At 38.3% G+C, this 23,228-nt stretch overlaps 1 protein-coding gene across 1 annotated transcript in view; it reads left to right on the top strand.

Moving 5' to 3' along the window:
* Positions 1-22,305, top strand: part of LOC130083233 (Fc receptor-like protein 5) — a 514,396-nt gene extending 492,091 nt beyond the window's left edge. The window contains exons 8-14 of the mRNA XM_056248290.1: positions 15,250-15,498; positions 16,641-16,913; positions 19,966-20,244; positions 20,343-20,696; positions 20,772-21,050; positions 21,139-21,402; positions 22,010-22,305. Coding sequence (XP_056104265.1) covers positions 15,250-15,498; positions 16,641-16,913; positions 19,966-20,244; positions 20,343-20,696; positions 20,772-21,050; positions 21,139-21,402; positions 22,010-22,305 — 1,994 coding nt within the window. The remainder of the gene's footprint in view (positions 1-15,249; positions 15,499-16,640; positions 16,914-19,965; positions 20,245-20,342; positions 20,697-20,771; positions 21,051-21,138; positions 21,403-22,009) is intronic.
* The last annotated feature ends 923 nt before the right edge of the window (positions 22,306-23,228 follow it).

Genomic DNA, 23,228 nt, shown 5'->3' with positions numbered 1-23,228 from the left:
TTCATGCTCTGATTTTTTACCCCAGCCCGACAGGATGTCGGCTATTTAGGGTTGTTTGGAAAACCCATGCTCAGGAATTCGAAATACTCCTCCTAGAGAATTCAAACACACGGCACGAAACTTGGTCAGCATGAAGTCAAGACACTGAGGATGAAAAATTGCCAGGGGATTTTTGATATCTCGAACGGTTTGGCCGTGGCGAGGAAACGAATTTATGGCGAGAAACAAGAAACAGGAAGTGTGTTATAACTTCTGCATACATTGACTGATCTCGATGAAACTTCAGCAGTGTGTTCGTTGTAAGAAGCCGATCACATGGATGTGACTATTGTGAGTCAAAGTTATAGCGCCACCAACTGGCAGCAGGAAGTGTGTCGCTTTCAAAATGCTTTGAAATCACCCTCTTATTTTTACCCGATTTGCTTCAAACTTCATCTGTATAATGTAAAAACACGGCAGATGTAGACCTGTGAAAGGATTGTTTAATATCTAAGATAATGTTGCCATGGCAACGCATCAAACTTTAATATTCTTTTTTGATGCTTTTGAGACTCTTAGCATGCTTGAAATTGCATGAAACTCGACAGACACATCTCATTTATTAGCTAGTAGACACGTGCAAAGTTTCAGAAACGGGCGTGGTGAGGGGCTCAGTAGCGCCACCTTTAGTCAAAAATGGGGTATTAGTTTTACCTACAGTAACAAAAATCGGTATGGATATTCGTCTCCTCGAGCCGGACAACTTTCTAATTGACAGTCATTAGCTCCGAACAACACAAAGTCAGATATTTTGGTTTGAATATGATTTTCAGGAGAATTTTCTCCCTCTGTCTCTGTGTGTGGGGGGGTTGGGGAATTTGACTATTATTTTAATGGTGTTCAAGGTTTCAGGGGCTTTTGGGGCCCTTAACGTGCTTGAAAACTCTTGAAACTTTGCACACAGGTCAGCACCCACAGCCATCAGGCCCGGGCTGAAGCTGGTACCCGGGCGTGGCAGGGGGGCTCAACAGCGCCCCCTTGAACGGGGTCCCCAAAACTTGGTCCATAGATCAAACACGCTTGCATGAATTAATCTGAAACTCAATACACATATAGATCTCATCGGGCCGAACAACTTACCCTCGGTCAAGTTTTACGCCAGCCCAACAGGAAGTCGGCTATTATGGGTTGTTTGGAGAACGCTTGCTCTGGAATTTGAAGTACTTCTCCTAGAGATTGCATCCGTTTACCGCCAAACTCGGTCAGCTTGAGGTCAACACATTGAACATGCTAAATTGCGGACGGATTTTTGATATCTCGAACGGTTTGGCCGTGGCGAGGAAACGAATTTATGGCGAGAAAAGAGAAACACGAAGTGTTATAACTTCTGCATACATTAACTGATCTTGATGAAACTTCAGCAGTGTGTTCGTGGTAAGAGGCCAATCAGATGGATGTAACTATTGTGAGTCAAAGTTATAGCGCCACCAACTGGCAGCAGGAAGTGTGTCACTTTATAAATGCTTTTGACAAAAGTGGGGGGGTTAGTTTTATCTACAGTAAGAAAACTCGATATGTATATTGTACTCTTCGAGCCGGACAACTTTCTAATTTACCGTAATTAGCTACGACCAACAGGAAGTTAGATATTTTGGTTTGAAAATTGTCATTTTATGTGTCTCTCTCTGAGCCTACATCTCTGTGTGTGTGTGTGTGTGTGTGTCTGTGAGTGTGGGGAGGGGGAGGGGGAGGGGGAGGGGGGCTAGATTAACCATTTCACTGCTGTGTGGTTTTGCCTGCATTAAAAAGGAAAATAAATGGCTTACGCCTTGTATTTTTTAAATAGGTTTTATTAATAAGTAAAGGCATTTAACCAAATTAATTGTAGTGCATTGAAAATAGTTTTATATAATTAGTTTATTAATTAAATTAACTTGGTCCATAAACTTGGTCTGAAAATTTGGTCCATAAATCAAACACACTTGCATGTAATATTATGAAACTCGGTATATAGATCTCATCGGGCCAAACAACTTTAAGCCAGCCCAAAAGGAAGTGGGATTTTGGTCTGAATGTGAATGTTTTGCAAAACCAGCCTCTACATTTTTACCCACTCCTCTTAAGTGGTTTATTTTATTCCCACCAAACTTTTTTAACATGATGAAAATACATTAAAGAAGCATAATTGTGAATATCTATTGAATATCTCAAATTGTTTTGCTATGGCGAGGGATTAAAATCATGTCAAAAAAATAAACACTAAAAGCCTCATATCTTCTAAAAATTTAATTATACACCATTTATTTCTAGATACAATTATAGAAATAACAGAACTAAACCCATTTTATTCTTGTTTTCAATTTAAGAATAATGTAAAAGTTTAAAAACAGCCAGGATTCACTATTCAGTCAAAAAATAAATATATCAAGTAATACATAGGGCTATACTGCCCTCTTGTGTTCAAAATCAGGTAGGCCTATTGTATTTAAGTATATTAGGTAGCCTATGTGACTCCGAGAACATTTTCTCACCGGTTATTTGAAGTGTAACACCGCCGGGGGCTTTTAAATCGCTAAGTTAAAAGTGAAAGTAAAGTAAGGACGTCCGCACGGACATTTATAGTGGTGGCGCTCGCAGTGCACTCGAATGAATTTCTATGGAAGTAGGAATGAAAAAAAGTTCGCTCTGTTTTGCTCGCTTGTCGGACGCGCACCGTTATGAATGCCAGTGCAGCCACATACTTTTTAGTGTCACCAAAGAGTATAGAAGAACAAGAGGCGAAACTCGGTGGCGCTTCGGTAGCGCGGCCGCCATTTTGGGGTGAAAATTCCAACTGGAGTGACTGAACAACAACACAGATAACAGTTTTTTGAGGTAGTTTTTTCTTGCATTAGTGAGTATTTCCATTTTATGCAACTTTACACATCTACTATTATTAGTTACCAACTCCACTAGGCCTGAAATATATTTTGTACGTTTTAATCCCCTGGATCATGCTACAAACATGATGACCTTAACATGATGCATTGCTGTGTCCGTTATCATATAATTGCCACTTTGGACAGTGGCTGTGTTTTTTTTGTTTACAAAGGCTTGCATGAATGAGACAGTGGATGTTTATGGATTGGTCATTGACTCTTTGAGTAAATCGATTCGTTCAAAATGCTGAATCATTTGTGTCTCTTACAGCGACAAGAGTTTAACCCTTGTTCAAGTTTAAGGCCTTGTCTTTTTGGATATATATATTCTTTTTAAATTCCAAAATATGCATACAACCCATATATTTTAAATGTATTGTTTGCTTTAAATTAAATTAAGATTATGTTAATCTGAATTATAAATAATTTATTCCTGTATAAAATAAAAACACATTTGAACTTTCTTTCTTAATCAATGTAGAATGTGTAATTGAAAAATAAACAGATTAGGGCTCTGAAGACAATAAATGAAAATCAATGCGATATGGTGAATGTCCAAAAGATGGCTCCCACAGACTGTTTTTAAATGAGGTTGGATAAATATGTTTTGCTTTTAGACAGTGTGTGCGTGTGATTTTAGTTGCAGACTGATCTCATGAAATGGCGTATGTATGACACGCCAATTCGTATTTCCATTTTTGGCGTGCTATCAACACGCATAATCGCTTTTCAGCGTGTTTATCAACGCCTTTCACTTAACGTTATATTACTGTATTATGTATATATATAAATATATGACCTACCCCAACCCCGTCCCTAAACCTACCCGTCACTGGGGTTAATACCATTTATGAGTCTTCTCCTACCATCCTAGGAAAAGAAATATCGCTCCACAGATGTAGATATAGATTTTGTTTCGTTTCGCTCGGACATTTAACGGCGTACACATACACGCGGAATCACTCGGACATTTAATGGCGTAGACATACACGCAAAAGATTTCGGCGTGGACATACACGCGGATAGCTCAAAATGCGTATAAATAACACGCCACTTGAATTGAAAGTGGCGTGTATGTTTACGCAAAGTCATGATGTCATGTTGCTAGTTGGGTGACAGTTGTAGGTTACAGTTTGACAAGAGTTTACAGTTTGACAAAAGCACTTTGTTGTGTTTTATTGCGACTGTACACACATATAAGTAAACAATTTGCAGTTTGAATGATGTCCTCTATGAACAAAATGACAGAGTATGTTTTTATGTGTAACAATGTTCAATCTCACACACACACACACACACACACACACACACACACACACACACACACATATTGCATCATTGCAATCTTGACATCGCAGCCTGTTCATTATAGCCTTAATAATATATAATGATAAAATAGTCAACCTAACATATACAAATTACACTTCTATATTTAAATGGTCAGTAGTAGCCTACAATTCATATCATTCACAGTAAGCACCGCTCCACTGTGATTTTTCCAAGCACATTTTTCCTTTTTTTTATTTGTGTTCTGTTCTGAATATCATTAAATTTAAAGGATTTGTTGTGGAATATTTTGAGTGTATCATCAAATCAGAATAATTCTTTCAGTTTAGTGATTCCCTCGTTTTTATTTATTTATTTCATTGTTCTAATCAGGTAAGGCAAGTAGGCCTAATATTCTCTGTGTCTTTATATAAATAAATATATATATGCCAGAATGTGCTATTCAGTCAAAAAATAAATAAATGAATACATAGGGCTATACTGACCTCTTGTGTTCAAAATCAAGTATTGTATTTATATATTAGGTATGTTTCTCGGTTATTTGACGTGTGACCGCTGGGGGCTTTTAAATCGCTACTTCTCCTAGAGAATTCAAAGAAATGCCACGAAACTCGGTCAGCATGAAGTCAAGACATTGAGGATGAAAAACTGCGAGGGGATTTTTGATATCTCGAACGGTTTGGCCGTGACGAGGAAACGAAATTATGGCGAGAAACGTGAAACAGGAAGTGTGTTATAACTTCTGCATACATTAACTGATCTTAATGAAACTGCAGCAGTGTGTTCGCTGTAAGAGGCCGATCACATGGATGTGACTATTGTGAGTCAAAGTTATAGCGCCACCAACTGGCAGCAGGAAGTGTGTCACTTTCAAAATGCTTCGAAATCACCCTCTTATTTTAACCCGATTTGCTTCAAACTTCATCTGTATAATGTAAACATACGCCAGATGTAGACCTGTGAATGGATTCTTGATATCTTTGATACTGTTGCCGTGGCAACACATCAAACTTTAAAATTCTTTTTTTATGCTTTTGACACTCTTAGCATGCTTGAAATTGCATGAAACTCGACAGACATGTCACATATATTAGCCAGTAGACATGTGCAAAGTTTCAGAAACGGGCGTGGTGCAGGGACTCAGTAGCGCCACCTTTTGACAAAAGTGAGAGGGTTAGTTTTATAGTTTTACCTGCAATCTTAAAACTCGGTAGGCATATTGTTCAGATCAAGCCGGACAACTTTCTAATTTACAGATTTTGGTTCCAAACAACAGGAAGTCAGATATTTTGGTTTGAATGTGGATGTTTTGGAGTAATCTCTGTCCCTCTCTCCCTCTCTCTGCATACCTCTGTGTCTGTGGGGGGAGGGGGATGTGTCTGTTTGAGTGACAAAGCTTTTAATTATTGTTGATCAAGGTTTCGGGGGCTTTTGGGGCCCTTAACATCCTCTAAAGCTCTTTGAGTGATAGTTTAGTTTAAACACCAACTCATACATAGGGCCATACTGCCCTCTTGTGTTCAAAATTATATACATATTTGGTATGTGACTGAGGATCGAGAGCTTTTAAATACGGACGTTGATAATGGTGGCGCTTGCAGAGCGGTCGAATGAATAAATGAACTAAACGTTCGCTCAGCTCTGCTCGCTCGTCGCCATGGACGCGCACCGTTATGAATGCCAGTGCAGCCGCATACTTTTTAGTGTCACTTTAAAATTAGTGCAATATCAGGGGCCGATTGCTTGAATTGTGAGTTCAATAGTCTATTATTTTTCACGGAAAACACAACAACAAAAGAGTACAATGACAGATTCGCTTAAATAGGCGCTTTTACATAAAATAGCCTATTCTGTCATCATCTTTTCAGTCAGCTCTTCACTCTCGTGATTAATTAAATTTGACTCCTGTTGCTGATAGGGCTGTGTTGAAAAAATCGATTCACCAATTCTGAATCGATTTTCATATTAATTTCTAAAGATCGATCCGTAACTCAAGAGGATCGATTTAATAATAGGAACTTTAACTTGCCGCGACTGGGAGATCCCTGTATGCGCATTGAAAGGCTTTCACTCAGCGCGCACACTGTTACAACAACGGGCTTTGAGTGAGTCATTCGTTCATTCAACGAACACGTTCAAAAAAGCTGATTCATTAAAAGAGATGTAATGAAACAAGGTGTTAATTATTTTTAACTTTGAGTTCCACTTTTCAAGGCTCAGATGAGCAGCAATGCGTCGCATGGGTAACGCTGAAGCTGATGCTTCACTTATTAGAGACCAATATGGCATTGATTCAATGCGTGACTCGCTGATTTTATTTCCCCGCGGCTTCCCCAGCGCTGCTCCTGACGCGCATTTATGGTAAATACCCGTGACGTGAACGTTAAAAGATATGACAAATATTTCGCTTTCCTTTGACATGGCAACCTTTTTCACGAATACATATGACTTCAAAGACAGACGCAGGTAATCCGCACGCGCTCTGCCGATCTCTCTCATTCACTGTCTGTGCGAAGCCTCTGTAGGCTACACACATCACCACGATAAACATTCTTGTTTGTTATCATTATGAACTTGTTTAACATTCAATACACATGCATGAAGTTCAAAACAAGCAGTTAAATGTCTATAATAACCAAATAGTATCAATATGTTGCATAAATACAGTCCTGTAATTCAGGTAACAGCTGGAAAAAACAAAAAAAACTCATATCTAAATCTCGAAAATCGGATCAGATCGGATCGGATCGAATCGAATAATGATAATCGATTCAAGATCTTGAGAATCGGAATCGAATCGATTCTTGAAATTTGAATCGAAACCCAGCTCTAGTTGCTGATATTTGCTGCAACTTTCGTTCAGCTCACAATTTAGCAAACACGCTTCAAATGTGTTTTTATTTTTGTGTGTGTATATATATATATATATATATATGTAAGACCGTAAAACTTGTTGAAGAGACAATATCTGACCACATGGTCTATTGAGACAAAGGACCTTGGCAAATTAACATTTGGCTTCCCCCCTCTTCCCCGGAGACAAAGGTCTCACCTCTGAATCATCCTAATCTACATTTCTTGCCCTCATCCCCCACTCCTTCCCCTTCATACAGATCACCTAAAACACACCTTTCACCTGTAAGACTGGAAAACTGGAAACTGGGTGAAGAGATAGACCACTGGTCTATGAGACAAAGGACCTTGGCAAATTAACATTTGAACTATCACACACACACACACACACTTCTTCCCCGCATCCCCCACTCTCGCAGTGACACATAAAAACTCACATAAGAATATCTATGGTTTGATGTGAATGATTATCATTGAGTATTATGTTTGGTATCATTTGAAATGTCTCAGGAATGAGTGGTACAAATGTCTCATTCCCAAAGTATAAAACAAAAGGTAATAAGGTTTTTTAGAAGTTTAGAGAAACTGGCACACAAAGAAAGGTGGACAAATGGCCTTTCTCCCCTACCCCCAAAATAAGGTGTAACCTGAATGCAAATTACCATTGAAAAGAAGTTCTGGCTATTTAATGGAATGCAGCAAGGAACCGTGGCTTTTTCTGTATTTCAGATAGCCCATGAGGTAGCTCATGTAGTTCGTAAATGTTGGGTTTGCATCTATTTCTCTAATCCTAAAACATTTGATGATTTGCATTGATTATCTTTCAATTGATTATGGAATTGTTAAAATACATTTACCTGATATAATAAATTGTTATATTTGATTATTCTAACAGACTTTGACTTTATTTTCATTGGAGTTAAAAGGAATAGTCAAACATTAACGTATATTTCATGATGCACAGATATCATTAAAACACTTTCATTTTATGGAGTCAGATGAAACGAGTTAATACATAAGATAAAATGTATTACATTTAATTATAAATCCCTCTGCCATTGGAAGAGACGGAACGCGCATGTGACCTTCACCGCTAATTTGAATGCCGCCCTTGGATCGAATTAGCAGGCCTTACATATATATATATATATATTTATATATATATATATATATATAGCTTATGTTTCAAATATGAGTTAATTAACAATCGTTGGAAAGAATGATACTTTTAAACATATCACTAAACCGTCATTAGGTGTCGCCAGGCGACCGTCTTAATGAGCGAGTCATTGATTCATTTGTTCGAACGATTCGTTCGAACGGCTGAGTCATTCATGAATGAGACAGATTATGGATTGGTCATTGAATCTTTGAGTCAACCGATTCGTTCAAAATGCTGAATCATTCAGTAATGAGAAAACACGTTGCTGTGAGATGCTCGATGGTTCTGCTGTGATCTTTGTTTAACTATTTTCACTGCTGAAACAGAAAAAAGTCAATATTGCATATAAAATGTAAGTGATTTGACTTGTGTGTGTGTCTGTGTCTGTGTGTGTGTGTGTGTGTGTGTGTGTGTGTGTGTGTGTGTGTGTGTGTGTGTGTGTGTGTGTGTGTGTGTGTGTGTGTGTGTGTGTGTGTGTATGATTGTGTCTGTTACAGTGATTGTTTAACCCTTGTTAAAGTTTAGGCCTTGTCTTTTTGGATATATATCTTTTTATATAAAAAAAATAGGCATACAACCCATATATTTTAAATGTATTGTTTGCTTTAAATTACATTAAGATTTGTATGTTTGGTAATTGAACCTGAATGAATTTTAAATGAATGTGCTATATTTCAGAGTTTTCCTTAAAATTTGAACACTAACTTTATTCTCATCTGAATGATAGATTATTTATTTCTGTATAAAATAAAAAAGAGATTTTGGTTGGGTGACAGTTGTAGTTTACAGTTTGACAAAAGCACAATGTTGTGTTTTATTGCGATTGTTCACAAATATAAGTAAACACTTTACAGTTTGAATAATGTCCTGTATGAACAAAAGGACGGAGTATGTTTTTATGTCTACATTGTTCAATCACGTTTCACACACACAGAAACTTTTTTTTCTAATCAGATCAGGCAAGTAACATTCTGTCTTGGCACAATTGATTTAACTTTCATAACTTACTTATTTCATGTGTCCATTAAGTCCATGAGACCGTAGGGTGTCTCATTTTTCATTTTAGGTTTCAGAAGGTTGCTCACGCATATGATATGGGCCCTCAATGCACACTTTTGCAGAGCCCACACCAATGCAAGCTCTACAGTACACATCTTCTCAACAGTCAAAGCGGGGTTAAGTTATTGCCCGTCATGCACAGTAACCCTAAAGGCACCAGGGTGGCGGTGCCACCGGCTTGTTTATATATATATATACATATATATATATATATATATATATATATATATATATATATATAAATATAGCTGCGAGCAGCGATGAAGGGCCAAAGCCGGTGGCACCGCCACTCCGGTGCCTTTAGGTAACTAAAGGCACCGGTGTTGCGGTGCCACCGGCTTGGGCCCGTAATCGCTGCTCGCAGCTATATATATATATTTTTTTTTACTTTTGGGGCCCTTAACGTGCTCGAAAACTCTTGAAACTTTGCACACGGGTCAGAACCCGCGGCCATCAGGGCCGGGCTGAAGCTGGTACCCGGGCGTGGCAGGGGGGCTTGACAGCGCCCCCTGGAATGGGGTTTGAACACTTGTCCATATATCAAACACGCTTGCATGTAATAATCTGAAACTCGGTACACATATAGATGTCATCGGGCCGAACAACTTTCGCGCTCTAAGTTTTACGCCAGCCCAACAGGAAGTCGCCTATTTAGGATTGTTTGGAAACGCATGCTCAGGAATTTGAAACACTTCTCCTAGGGAATTCCGCCGTTCATCTCCAAACTCGGTGTGCATGAAGTCAAGACATTGAGGATGAAAAATTGCCAGGGGATTTTTGATATCTCGAACGGTTTGGCCGTGGCGAGGAAACGAATTTATGGCGAATAATGGAAACAGGAAGTGTGTTATAACTTCAGCATACAGTAACTGATCTTGATGAAACTTTAGCAGTGAGTTCGCTGTAAGAGGCCGATCACATGGATGTGACTATTGTGAGTCAAAGTTATAGCGCCACCAACTGGCAGCAGGAAGTGTGTCACTTTCAAAATGCTTTTAAATCACCCTCTTATTTTTACCCGATTTGCTTTAACTTTATGTGTATAATGTAGACACATGCCAGATGTAGACCTGTGAAAGGATTATTGATATCTTAGATACTGTTGCCATGGCAACGCATCAAACTTTAATATTCTTTTTGGATGCTTTTGAGACTCTTAGCATGCCTGAAATTGCTTAAAATTGCATGAAACTCGACAGACAGATCACATTTATTAGCCAGTAGACATGTGCATAGTTTCAGAAACGGGCGTGGTGCAGGGACTCAGTAGCGCCACCTTTTGACAAAAGTGGGGGGGTTAGTTTTATAGTTTTACCTACAATCATAAAACTCGGTACGCATATTGTTCAGATCAAGCCGGACAACTTTCTAATTAACTGTCATTAGCTCAGACCAAGAGGAAGTCAGATATTTTGGTTTGAATATGGTCATTTTCTCTCTCTCTCTCTCTGAGCCAATATGGCAAGCCGTTTTAACATTTAATCATTTTAACCTACTAGTCTCTATTTTCATGCTTCTAGTACTTATTTTTTAGATACTAGTATCTATTCCATGAAGTACTAGTACTTATTCATTAGCGACTAGTGCTTATTCTTTAGTACTAATGCCTATTCTTTAGATACTAGTGCTTATTCTTTAGATATTCTTTTGAATACGTATCAGTAGCTAATGAATAAGTACTGGTATCTATTTAATAGGTACTAGTATCTAATGACTTAGTACTAGTATTTATTGAATAAATACTAGTATCTATTAATAGGTACTAGTATCTAAAAGGTCATTTTCTCTCTCTCTCTCTCTCTGAGCCAATATGGCAAGCCGTTTTAACATTTTATCATTTTAACCTACTAGTCTCTATTTTCATGCTACTAGTACTTATTTTTTAGATACTAGTATCTATTCCATTAAGTACTAGTACTTATTCATTAGCGACTAGTGCTTATTCTGTTCAGAATATTAAAAGTGCTTATTCAATTTTTATGCTTATTTATATTTTCAGAGCAGAAAATCCGATTTTTCTGCTTATTCAATATTGCATCTAAAATGGAAGTGACTTGACGTGTGTGTGTGTGTGTGTGTGTGTGTGTGTGTGTGTGTGAGAGAGAGAGAGAGAGAGAGAGAGATTGTGTCTGTTACAGTGACAAGAGTTTAACCCTTTAAGGCCTTGTCTTTTTGGATATATTTCTTTTTTTTTTATAAAAAAAAAAAGTGCATACAACCCATATCTTTTAAATGTAAATAAATTTAAAATTAATGTGCTATATTTCAGATCAATATATTTGTTTTCCTTCATTTTAATCAACACTAACTTTATTCTCATCTGAATTATAAATAATTTATTTCTGTATAAAATAAAAAATCCCGAATAATCCAGACCAACCAGAGCGCACTATTTCTACAACATCATCAGTGCTGAAGCGGAACTACCAGAGCCGTTCGGCAGATAGCGAGCAGATATTTTGTGTCACGTCGTGCACAATAACCCTAAAGGCACCAGGGTGGCTGTGCCACTGGCTTTATATATATATATTAGGGATGCACCGAATCCAGGATTCGGATTCGGATTCGGCTGAATATTGGGCTTTTTAACGGGGTTCAGTTTCTGCCGAACCTCAGATTTTTTTTCCACCGAACCGAACCCTAGGCTTGCACTACCCGCGCTACGTCGAAGTCACCGATCAGTGAATGACATCAAAGTACCGCGTGAACGATTAGAGAGCAGACGGCTCCTTATGCTTTTGAATTGCTCTCGCGGTAGTTTGATGTCATAAACTGATCTGTCTGTGCAGTCGAACAAGCCTGTAGTGTAACGCGTTGTGTCAGGAAGAAAAATAGGGATAGCTCACAGCTAAAGTTATTGCAGAGGCCAGACAGACTCACGGAGGCGATTGGCATCTCACAACTCGCACTTTATTCCACAATCGAACTTGTGTAACTGTCTGTCACACGTTCTACGTTCCACAGCGTTACTTAACAAAATAAGGTAAAAATGAGCATCAAACAGAAATAACCCGCATACATGGGCATGTGTTCGAGGCGCACGGCACATACAATACGGACTGCAGACAGTTCAATAGGAGCGCGCAGTTCTTAAAGGGGCCACACCTTATTTCCACTCGTTACAGCAGGTGCACCGTTTCGAATGCAGTAGGCTGTGAGAAAGTGAAAATGGAACTCGTGAGCAGAAAAAGTGTTGTTTGGCAGTACTTTCAGTGAAAAGAAGGCAATTCAAGTCGAGCTACATGTTCAATTTGCAATGCCGATTTGTCTCATGGTGGCAAGGAAACAATAGGCTACACAACATCGCCGCTGTTAAAATGCATAATGTTGCTTATTCTTTTTTTTTTTACAGTTATAAAAGTAAAAGTAGTGTTTATTATTTACAGTAATAAAATAAAATGAAAAATCCACTTTGTTTACTTCATTAATGTGTTTACTGTGTTAATGGACTGAGGATGAGAGTAGGATTCGGTATTCGGTTTCAGATTCGGCAGAATCTTAACCAGTGGATTCGGTATTCGGCCGAACCCCACAAATCTGGATTCGGTGCATCCCTAATATATATATATATATATATATATATATATATATATATATATATAGCTGCGAGCAGCGATTACGGGCCAAAGCCGGCGGTACCGCCACCCCGGTGCCTTTAGGTAACTAAAGGCACCGGGGTTGCGGTGCCACCGGCTTGGGCCCGTAATTGCTGCTCGCAGCTATATTTATATTATGTTTTTTGTTATTTTAGACTAATATTCAATACACTTTGGAAAGAAGCACCAGTCTCCTCGTTCTTTGTGTCCTGACCGACACCCAGGGGTGTACTGCTAACAAGTAGAACTAGAGCCTAGCAGTATCCTTTCCTCTCCAACAGTTTGTGAATCTCAATCTATTTATTTGGAATAATGCAACAATCCTAAACTCCATATACTCTGGGTGGTTGCTAGAGTGTTGCTATGTGGTTGCCATGATACTCTGATTGGTTGTGTGCGAAAGAAAGAAAGAAAGAAAGAAAGAAAGAAAGAAAGAAAGAAAGAAAGAAAGAAAGAAAGAAAGAAAGAAAGAAAGATAGAAAGAAAGAAAGAAAGAAAGATAGATAGATAGATAGATAGATAGATAGATAGATAGATAGATAGATAGATAGACAAAACTAATGACAGTACAGCAAAACACAACAATGAAATATGGGATAAAATACTCTATAAACCATAGTGTAAGAAATGTTAAACGCTGGTCATGTGTGTGAAGCGTGTGACGTACAACACAGAAGCGCTGCGCTGTTACACTACGTGAAATATCACGGCCCAGAGAAGGAAATGAATAATTGAATAAAGTCGTTATTTTTGTTTGTTTTTTTGCGCACAAAAAGTATTCTCGTCGCTTGATAAACTTATGGTTGAGCCACTGTAGGCACTCGGACTATTTTACCGATGTCTTTAATAACTTTTGGGCCGGCCAGTTTCGATCCCTTAGAAGCCTATGGAGGAGTGATCCAGCTCTCAGATTTAATCAAAAAAATCTTAATTTGTGTCCTGAAGACGAACGAAAGTCTTACGGGGTTGGAACAACATGAGGGCGAGTAATTACTGATTTTTGGGTGAACTAACCCATTAAGCGAACGCAAACACAAAACGCATGATCGTGCATTCAGCCTTAAAGTGACATCATCTTCGTCATGACTGAACATCACTTTTCCTAAGCACATAATGGGAATTGGCAGTGAAGCGTGTTCTGTGTGTTCAGACTCAACAAACTGTTAAATAATCTGTAATGACAAATGTTTAGTGTTTGTTCAGTGTTGTTGTTTAGTGGAGGAATTCACGCTCTCATTCAAACACTTGCTCACATTCTTTCACGTGTGTTTTAGGCAAAAAAATCAATAACGTATGCAAATGTTATAATGTCAGTGTTATTGTTGTGGTTTATTTGTGTTCAGTAATGTTATTAAAACTAAACTCTTATAATATAGCTCTATATAGGCAACCATGTAGATCTCTTGGATAATTGTTATAAAGTATAGGTAGTTTCTTAAATAACTTAAGATTACAGATTTATAGTTATAAGTTTAAAGTTGAGTGAACTTAAATTTGGGAGTTTACTTGTTCCCTTTGTTTGCTTGAATAAGTTGGTGCAATATTTAATCCAATTACTTCGTCGAAACCAATACATCATTTTATAGTGTTTTCGTTGGTGGATAATATACAAAAAAAAAGTGTCATTTGGTCTTAAATACAAGTTATTTTCATCTGTCTTCATTAAAATGTAAATAGTAATAATAATAATGTAACTGTAAACTGTATCTGATTATTTGTCATTTTTTCTGCTTTTCTTCTCACATGCACATTACTTTTGACTAAGTTTGTCCTTATTCTCATTTTTAATAAAATTGTACCTTTTGATAGTCATTTTGTGTGTGTAAATTGATTTAATAATGTCCAAGATTCCTGGTTTTATTTTCAAACTATTGTGGGTTAATCTTAATCCAGAAATGTAGCAATTTACTAAAACATTTGGTAAAAAAAATCTAACCCAATCTGCTGCCAAACTGGGTTGTTTTTAACCCAGCAGTTTTTAGTGTACAACAGTATATTATTTAACTGTATATACTACATTGTCACATGACCTCATCACATTGCATTTTAAGTCAGTAATATTTTTACACTGTTAAATTATGTAAGATTTGTAAATGTTGTACAAGCTGCAATTCTGTGACATGCAAATAGAAAATAATAAACAAGTATTATAGACTCAGTTTACATGTATGACACACTATACCCAGTCTTTTAGTTTATATAAAGTTTACCAGTAATATAGTTTATCAATAATTACAAACAATGTTTATGTAATCAATACAAACTTCCAACAAATTAGATCTTTAATTTTTAATACAGTGTTTGTTTCATAAGGAGGTTTTGAGTTAAACACTAACATTGATCATGATACTGTGATGCTGTTTTAATCTATATTTACTCATGTGTATTAATACAGGAAAACCTGTAGTGACGGTGAAGCCAGATCAGCGTGTGTTCAGTGGAGAGAGAGTCACTCTCACATGTGACATACAGGGAGGAGAAGACATTCAGAGATACAGCTGGTTTAGAGATGGAAACACTGACTATCAATATACAACAACAACAGCAGAGTTCAGTTTCACAGCTGATGTGTCTCGCAGTGGTGAATACAGTTGTAGAGGAGAGATATCACACATCAGTGATGCTGTTACACTGACTGTATCAGGTGAGTCTTCATATTCACATCTGTTTAATCACCATTTAAAATACATATTTCAGCACTTATGATCTTCTGTATCCGCCACATCTGTTATAAGCAATTCACTTTTAGTCATGATTGTCTTCAGATGAAGTGTGCATGTCTTGTGTTGCACATTTTTATCAGGATTTTTTTTTTTAATGTTCAGAAAACATGTTAATTGTGACTTTCCAGTGTTATAGACGTCTCCATCTTTGATATTTACTTTTTTCACTGTAACTATGGTTACAGGAGATATTTAGTAATAGAAAATATGAGTTTTGTACTGAAGTCAGAGAGAATGACGTGACTTACAGACACTGATGTGAAATGAGTTGATGAAGTCTTCAGATAGTCTGATGAAGTTGATTCAGACTCAGTATCTCCTCATATGAGCTTGTAGTTGGAGATCTTCATCTCTCCTTCAGGAGCTTCATTCTGCTTTCTGTGGCGAGTCAGAGGTGTTTGTCTGAGATCGGGACGGAGCCTCAAAACCACTGACATGACAAAACTAATGACAGTCAACAGCAAAACACAACTAATACTATGACATATGAGAAAAAATCATCTATACACTATACAGTGTTAGAAATGTTAGTCTGCCCGAATCAGCTTACACTTCAAGATATGTATTAGAATATGTTTCTTCCCTAAAAGAGCCTAATTATCATAGAGACGATTCCTCCTGATCTCAGTAATATGTAAATACCAGCGGAGTGAAACTCTATCACTTCTAGTGTGAAACGGCAGCGGGACGTCAAGAATAATCCTGTGTTCAGAAGAGACATGAAGGATACATAGAGTCCCGTCTCAAACAATATTAATGATGTGGGAACGCAAGGCTTTCACTTTCATTGTTATCCTCAATTTACTTCTAAGACAAAACTTCATTTACATGTAGAGCTGGAGGAAGAATGTAATACAGTATATAATGTTTGAGCAGAGATTATTCTGGGTTTATTCTGACTCTGATGAACGCAGGAGCTTTAATGCACTTTGTCACTGTTGCTGCAATAAAACTTCATCATTGAGATCTTCAACATCCTCGAAACATTTATAAAATGTAATTCTGTTACTTTTGCACTGAAAGAGATGTTAAAGTCAGTTTGTGTTTCTGTCTTTCTTCTCAGGTTTACCCACATCTACAGTGACTGTGACACCAGACAGTGCTGTATTCACTGGAGAAACAGTCAATCTGAAGTGTGTGATAAACTCTGATCACAGTAACTGGAGATATGAGTGGTATAAAGGCAGTGTAAAGTTACAGACGTCTGGTTATCGTTACACTGTAAACACTATCAGAGGAGCTACTGAGTCTGATCAGGGTCAGTACTGGTGTAGAGGACAGAGAGATGGAAGACCAAACTCATCAACATCAAGCTCTCTTTCTCTCTCTGTGAAGGGTGAGTTCAACATCATTGTCCTCTTAAAAAGATGAATCACATTATTCAAGAATAAGCAATTACTGCTGTCACATGACCTCATCACATTTAAATTTTCATTTTTAAACTTTTAAATTATGTAAATATTGTATAATTCACATTTGTGTGATATGTTAATACAAAAAAACATACATGTAGACTGCATATGAATATCAATGTGTTTACTTATTTTTACACAAAAAAAATACAAACACTTTTGATGAACTACAAGCAAAATAGATACTTTCCGTTTTTCTCAAAAGGAGGTTTTGAGTTGAAAACAGTGATCATGATGTAGCCATGGTCAGATCTGCCATTTTCCTAAACTGCTGGTTTTGCATTCTTTTAATTCAGAAACTATGACAAAAGTAAGGGTCATTGGAACTGCTGATTAGATTACCGAGTCACTCACAAAGCCTCTCTGTTGTAATTTGCCACACAAAGCAAATGGGGCTTGGATTTGATTGAATTACTGACTCTGATTCACTTCACGGGCGTTTGCCACGAATGGTTAAACAAAGAAATGCATTGCTTATCACATATGACACAGACATGTGACCAAAGGGCCCATCTTGGAATCAGAATCACTGGAAGAACCCCTCCGAAGGTGACAAGACGAACATTGTCCATTCAGATAAGCGCACACACGTGGAATCCCCCTGGGGTTTTTCGCTTACACACACAGAAGAGAATTGTAAGATTAGACAACTGGCCATTGTAGCAGTTGCTTAAACTCATCAAATTCGAAGCACACACGCTCACACGGGACTGGTCGCGAGTTCACCGCGTGACCAACGCTGGTTGAACTTCTGAACACCCATTTACACACACGGAACACTCGGAACACATGGGATCAAAAAAATCCCCTTTTCTAAATGTATAATGTTTTGTGGTTGTGTTTTCATGATTCCCTGGTGACAAAACTGGTATAACCGTAAGCTTTTATATGTGATCAATTTAACATCCGTTTTAATCACGAAAATCATGTATCTGCATTTCACTAAGCCCTAGGAATGCCGAATTTGGTATGGTTGTAATCAGAATAATCAAAGAAGATTGAATCATCAACCCAGAATGTAATATGATGCATGCTTTTATTAATACTAGTTTAGAAGTGTATTTCGAACAAGTTTTATCCCCTATGCACATGATCCGGGAGGGCGTGAATCACAAGGTCTGCCGACCCGCCCTCCTGCAAAACGGTTGGATCAAACACTGAGAAAGGCGTGTCCCGCGCCCCTTCAAAATAGACCGCCACCTTATCCTCTGTGCAGTTTCCTACGCCAGAGAGAGATTCCTAAACTTTCCTGCGAAACTCCAGCCGGAGTTTTCCTTCTTCGTCGTTTTTCTACTTTGTTTTAAATCTAAGTTGCTTTCTTTCGATCTACCTCAGTTGATAGTTCGGTTTCATTCAAGAACGAAACAAGTTTAAGATTAATCGCCTCTCGTACGGGCCGCAGCTGAAGCAATCGCAAACATCTGCCTCCTACCGGAAGACGTGCCAGACAACTCCAACCACGCTGCCTTTGTAACACAACTCAACACAAAGGGACCGTGTTTAAATCAAGTAACGTACAAATCTCAATTAAGTGCTGCTTAAAGTTGTCTAGATTAATATTGGAATCCTTTGGGTCTCTGTTGCACTGTTTGAACTGTTCTGTCATTCTCTCTCTCTCTCTCTCTCACTCACACTCACACACTCATTCTCTCTCTCTCTCACACTCACACACTCTCTCTCTCTCTCTCTCTCTCTCTCACTCACTCTCACTCTAACTGTGTCTTTTTAAATACGTCATATTGCAATCCTGTATTAATTGTTTGTTTTGATATGCATATTATTTACTCCTGCGTGATTTTCAGTAGTCTATATAACCCTTAGTATTGTGTTATTAAATTCCATAATCCTTTGAATCGAATCTGTCTCATTGTCCCATGATTGAAGTCTCTGTAATATGTCAAAGGTCTATAAAGTTACCAAAGCTCTACCTCGGTTAACTATTTTAAACATCTGAAAGTGCCGTATACGAGCAGATACTTCCGTGTGGCCAGCGGAAAATATTCACTCGGTATACAGGCAGGTAATCCTGATAATTAATCTGACTTAACTGACCTCTATATCAATAATTACTACGATCAATCGTGTTAATTATTCCTATATGGTAATGTTTAGTCCATTCCCTATTTGGGATAATTTAATTTATGTATGCGATTACATATTCACTATCTAATGAATAATCTTCCCCATTTGAGTTAAATAATTTCCCCAAACAACTCATTGTTGCTACAATGATGTTGTAATGTTGTTTTAATCAATATTTACTCATATGTGTATTAATACAGAGAGACCAAAACCTGTAGTGACGGTGAAGCCAGATCAGCGTGTGTTCAGTGGAGAGAGAGTCACTCTCACATGTGTCATACAGAGAGAAGGAAACATTCAGTGGAGATACAGCTGGATTAGAGATGGAGACACTTTATATCCATATACAACAACAGCAGAGTTCAGTTTCACAGCTGATGTGTCTCTCAGTGGTGAATACAGTTGTACAGGAGAGAGATCAGACTCACAGAGATCACACATCAGTGATGCTGTTACACTGACTGTATCAGGTGAGTCTTCATATTCACATCTGTTTAATGATCATTTAAAATACATATTTGTGGTTCAACACTTTTCTTATGTTCTTCTGTATCAGCCACATCTGTTACAATAAGAGGACTGAAGCAATTCACTTTTAGTCCTTTTTTGTCTGTTCAGATGCAGAAATACATATTAAAATTAAGTAGTAAGTTCACTATTTTAGTATTATGCATATTATGCACAAACAACCTGTCGAACATCCAACCTCTACAATATTAAATGCTCTGATTCTTGTTCCATGTGCATCAAAATTTAGTCATCTTTTTTTCTGGGCGAAGACTTTCTCATGCCAGAATCATTTTTTATGTTGCAGACAAATACTGAATGATTTGTGTAACACGTCATGTGAACTCTGAGTCTCGAGGATCTGAATCTGTTGTTGTTCTCCTGCAGATCTACAGCCGAAGCCTGAACTCACATCAGATCCTGCAGGAGCTGCACTGACTGGAAACACAGTGACTTTGACCTGTCGCATGGATCCGTCCACTGGAGACTGGGACTCTTACTGGTACAAACACACACTGAACCCTGAGACAGAGAAGAAGAAAACACACTCCTACAGCCTGAAGATTGATTCAGTGTCTGATGGAGGCCAGTACTGGTGTAGAGCTGGAAGAGGGAAACCAGTCTATCACACACAATACAGTGATGCACTGTGGGTAAATGTTACAGGTGACAGAGACTGTAGTGTGTGATGCAACAAATACAGATCAGAGACAATATCTACACAACTTCTGAAACTATAAATGCAATAATCTTTGTTTGTACAGTGAGTCCTAAAGCTGTGGTGACGGTACGACCTGATGAACGAGTGTTTAGAGGAGAAACAGTCACTCTCAGATGTGATATAAAGTGGGCAGGAGACACTGAGTGGACATACAGATGGGAAATAGAGGGAACCAACAACTGGTATATAAACTCTGCCAATCGATGTACAGAACAACACTGCTGCACCAGTGGAGCTGATGAACAGAAACACAGAAATGCTGTCAGTCTGTGCTCAAGACAAGAGTTGAACATCAGCAGTGTTAAATACATGCACCGCGGTAAATACAGTTGTAGAGGAGAGAGATCAGACTCACAGAAATCAAACATCAGTGATGCTGTTACACTGACTGTATCAGGTGAGTTTGTGTGTGTTGTGATCAGCTTCTCCATCAGTTTCTCTACGGCTCTGTAACTCATGATGTTTTGTTCAGCTGAAGCTCAGGCATCACTGCGAGTGTCTCCACAGCCGTGGCTGACTGAAGGAGAATCAGTGACTCTGATCTGTGAGGTTTCAGGCTCCTCTACAGGCTGGACGTTCAGCTGGTTCAGAGATCATGATCATCTGTCAGACAGCAGCAGAGGAGCTGGAGGATCTTACACTCTCAGTCCTGCTGCTCTACAGCACACAGGAGTTTATACGTGCAGAGCAGAGAGAGGACGACCAGCCTATTACACACACAACAGCAGCTCACACACACTGTGGATCACTGGTGAGGGTTTATGCTTGTGCTCATCCGCATCTGTGTTTCACTGCAGTCTCTGTGCTGTCAGTTCTGATGGAGATTTTCCTCTTTTCAGGAGTTTCTGCTTCAGTGTCTCTGGTCATCAATGCCAGCAGAAGTCAACACTTCTCCTCTGACTCTCTCTCTCTGAGCTGTGAGGATCAGAGTAACTCTGCTGGATGGACAGTAAGAAGATACACAGACAAACACACACAAACTTGTGCAAAACAAACAGGATCTGGATGTGTAATCGACTCTCTCAGCACATCTGACACTGGAGTGTACTGGTGTGAGTCTGAATCTGGAGAGAAACGTCGTCCTCGAAACATCACTGTACATGGTGAGTCCGGTTAATAATCGTGACATTTGCACTCATTTTAATCTAAATTTTTACAAAAAGTCTAAATTCATTATATGTTCTGTACAATTGATCGCAGACTGACTTCTGTACAGTCTTTTTAATTTAGTTTTTCCCAGGCGTATCAATTATTGGGATGTTAGATGTACATGCCCTTAAATGCCACATAAAAACAAAGCAAAATGTGGTCACTTCTCACGTTCATCAGACAGTCTCTTCCAAATAAATTAGCAGATTAAGCAGCAAAATAGACCTTATTTTATACCAGTGGTTAAAAATCTGATATACAACCAACAAACTCTCATGGAAATTTGTAACTATTTTACATTTTGGCAAATTGGCTAATGTGTGCTATCAAACAATCTGCCGTAGGAAATAAAAAAGAGAGAAGTGATCGCCTGTGCCAATGTGACAGTGAATAACCAGAAATAACAAAGAACTAATGCTCCGGGTTAGATTACACGACACTAGCATAAAAAAGCTTGAGAGGTATAAAGTACAATTCATAATATCAATATTTTTGATTATGTATTGTTTTCCTGTATTCTTCCTATTTACAGTATTAATCACACATATCTTGTGTTTGTAGACGGTGAGGTGATTCTGGAGAGTTCTGTTGATCCTGTGATTGAGGGAGAGACTCTGACTCTACACTGTTTACATCGATCTACAAACTCCCCGATCCTCAGCGCTGATTTCTATAAAGACGGATCACTGATCCAGAATCAGACGACAGGAGAGATGAGCATCACTACTGTCTCAAAGTCACATGAGGGTTTCTACTCCTGTAAGACAGAGAGAGGACAGTCTCTCCACAGCTGGATCTCAGTCACAGGTTATTTTATTTATGAGCATCTGATGAGATACGCCACTCTATTATTATAATTCTCTATTATTATCTTATTTCTGCTGGAGGACAATCAGTTATTGACAAATGTAAAGTTCTGTCATGAAACTCTAGATGGCGCTGGCTGACCGGTCTTTCACTCAGTCTGCTGGCAATCAAATCATAGGGCACAGCTGATTGGTTCCTGCTGTATCAGTAGCCAATGAGCTTTTGCGCTTTCAGAAACTCTCCACCTTCCCCAGCTCCACCTGTATAGATCTGCTACGGGTAATTCATGTGTTTTTCACAGCAGCAGCAGTCTTACTTGCTCACAGCAGCGTAGATCTATTCCTTCAATACCAAACATATCAACATTGTCATATCTATACCATGCCAAACACTCAGAGAGTTCATGACAGAACTGTGTTTATTGTTTCACATAACTCACATGAACAAAAGTGTCTATCAAATCAAATCAAAATATACTAAATATTGTGCCGTTATTGTCACCAATCACAATTGAAGTCATCAACACCTCATAACCAACAGCCTAATGAAATGAAGAGTGTTGTAATTAGGGATGGCTGACACGAAACAGTCGTTCCGAAGCTTTGCGAGATCCCGAAGCGCAGATGTTTCGAAACACTGATCCGAAGCGTGATTCAAAACACCCATGTCACGTGACTATGGCCAAACGAAGCCTCGAAATGTTTCACTATGTTTCATCAGGTGTGGTCCGCCGAATCAGAGTTTGATTGACACGGTCGGGAACAGACCACACAATCGCACATCTGTATAAAAGTGAAATCAACGCATATTGACCTCGTGGGTTTTTGTGAGAGGAGTTTGATTTTGAGATAGCGGATTTTGGTGATATAGTGACATCATGATCATGATCCACTAACTTACTGGAAAGAGAGAGCTGTAATCTTTCCTCATTTGTATGTCCTAGTTAAAAAATATCTTTGCATGCCAGCAACAA

The sequence above is a fragment of the Rhinichthys klamathensis genome, unplaced genomic scaffold, assembly GCF_029890125.1.
Source record: "Rhinichthys klamathensis goyatoka isolate OS25496 unplaced genomic scaffold, OSU_Roscu_1.1 h1tg000054l_1, whole genome shotgun sequence".
Lineage (NCBI taxonomy): Eukaryota > Metazoa > Chordata > Actinopteri > Cypriniformes > Leuciscidae > Rhinichthys > Rhinichthys klamathensis.
Note: the sequence above shows the minus strand (reverse complement) of the source record. Positions and strands in the feature narration are given on the sequence as shown.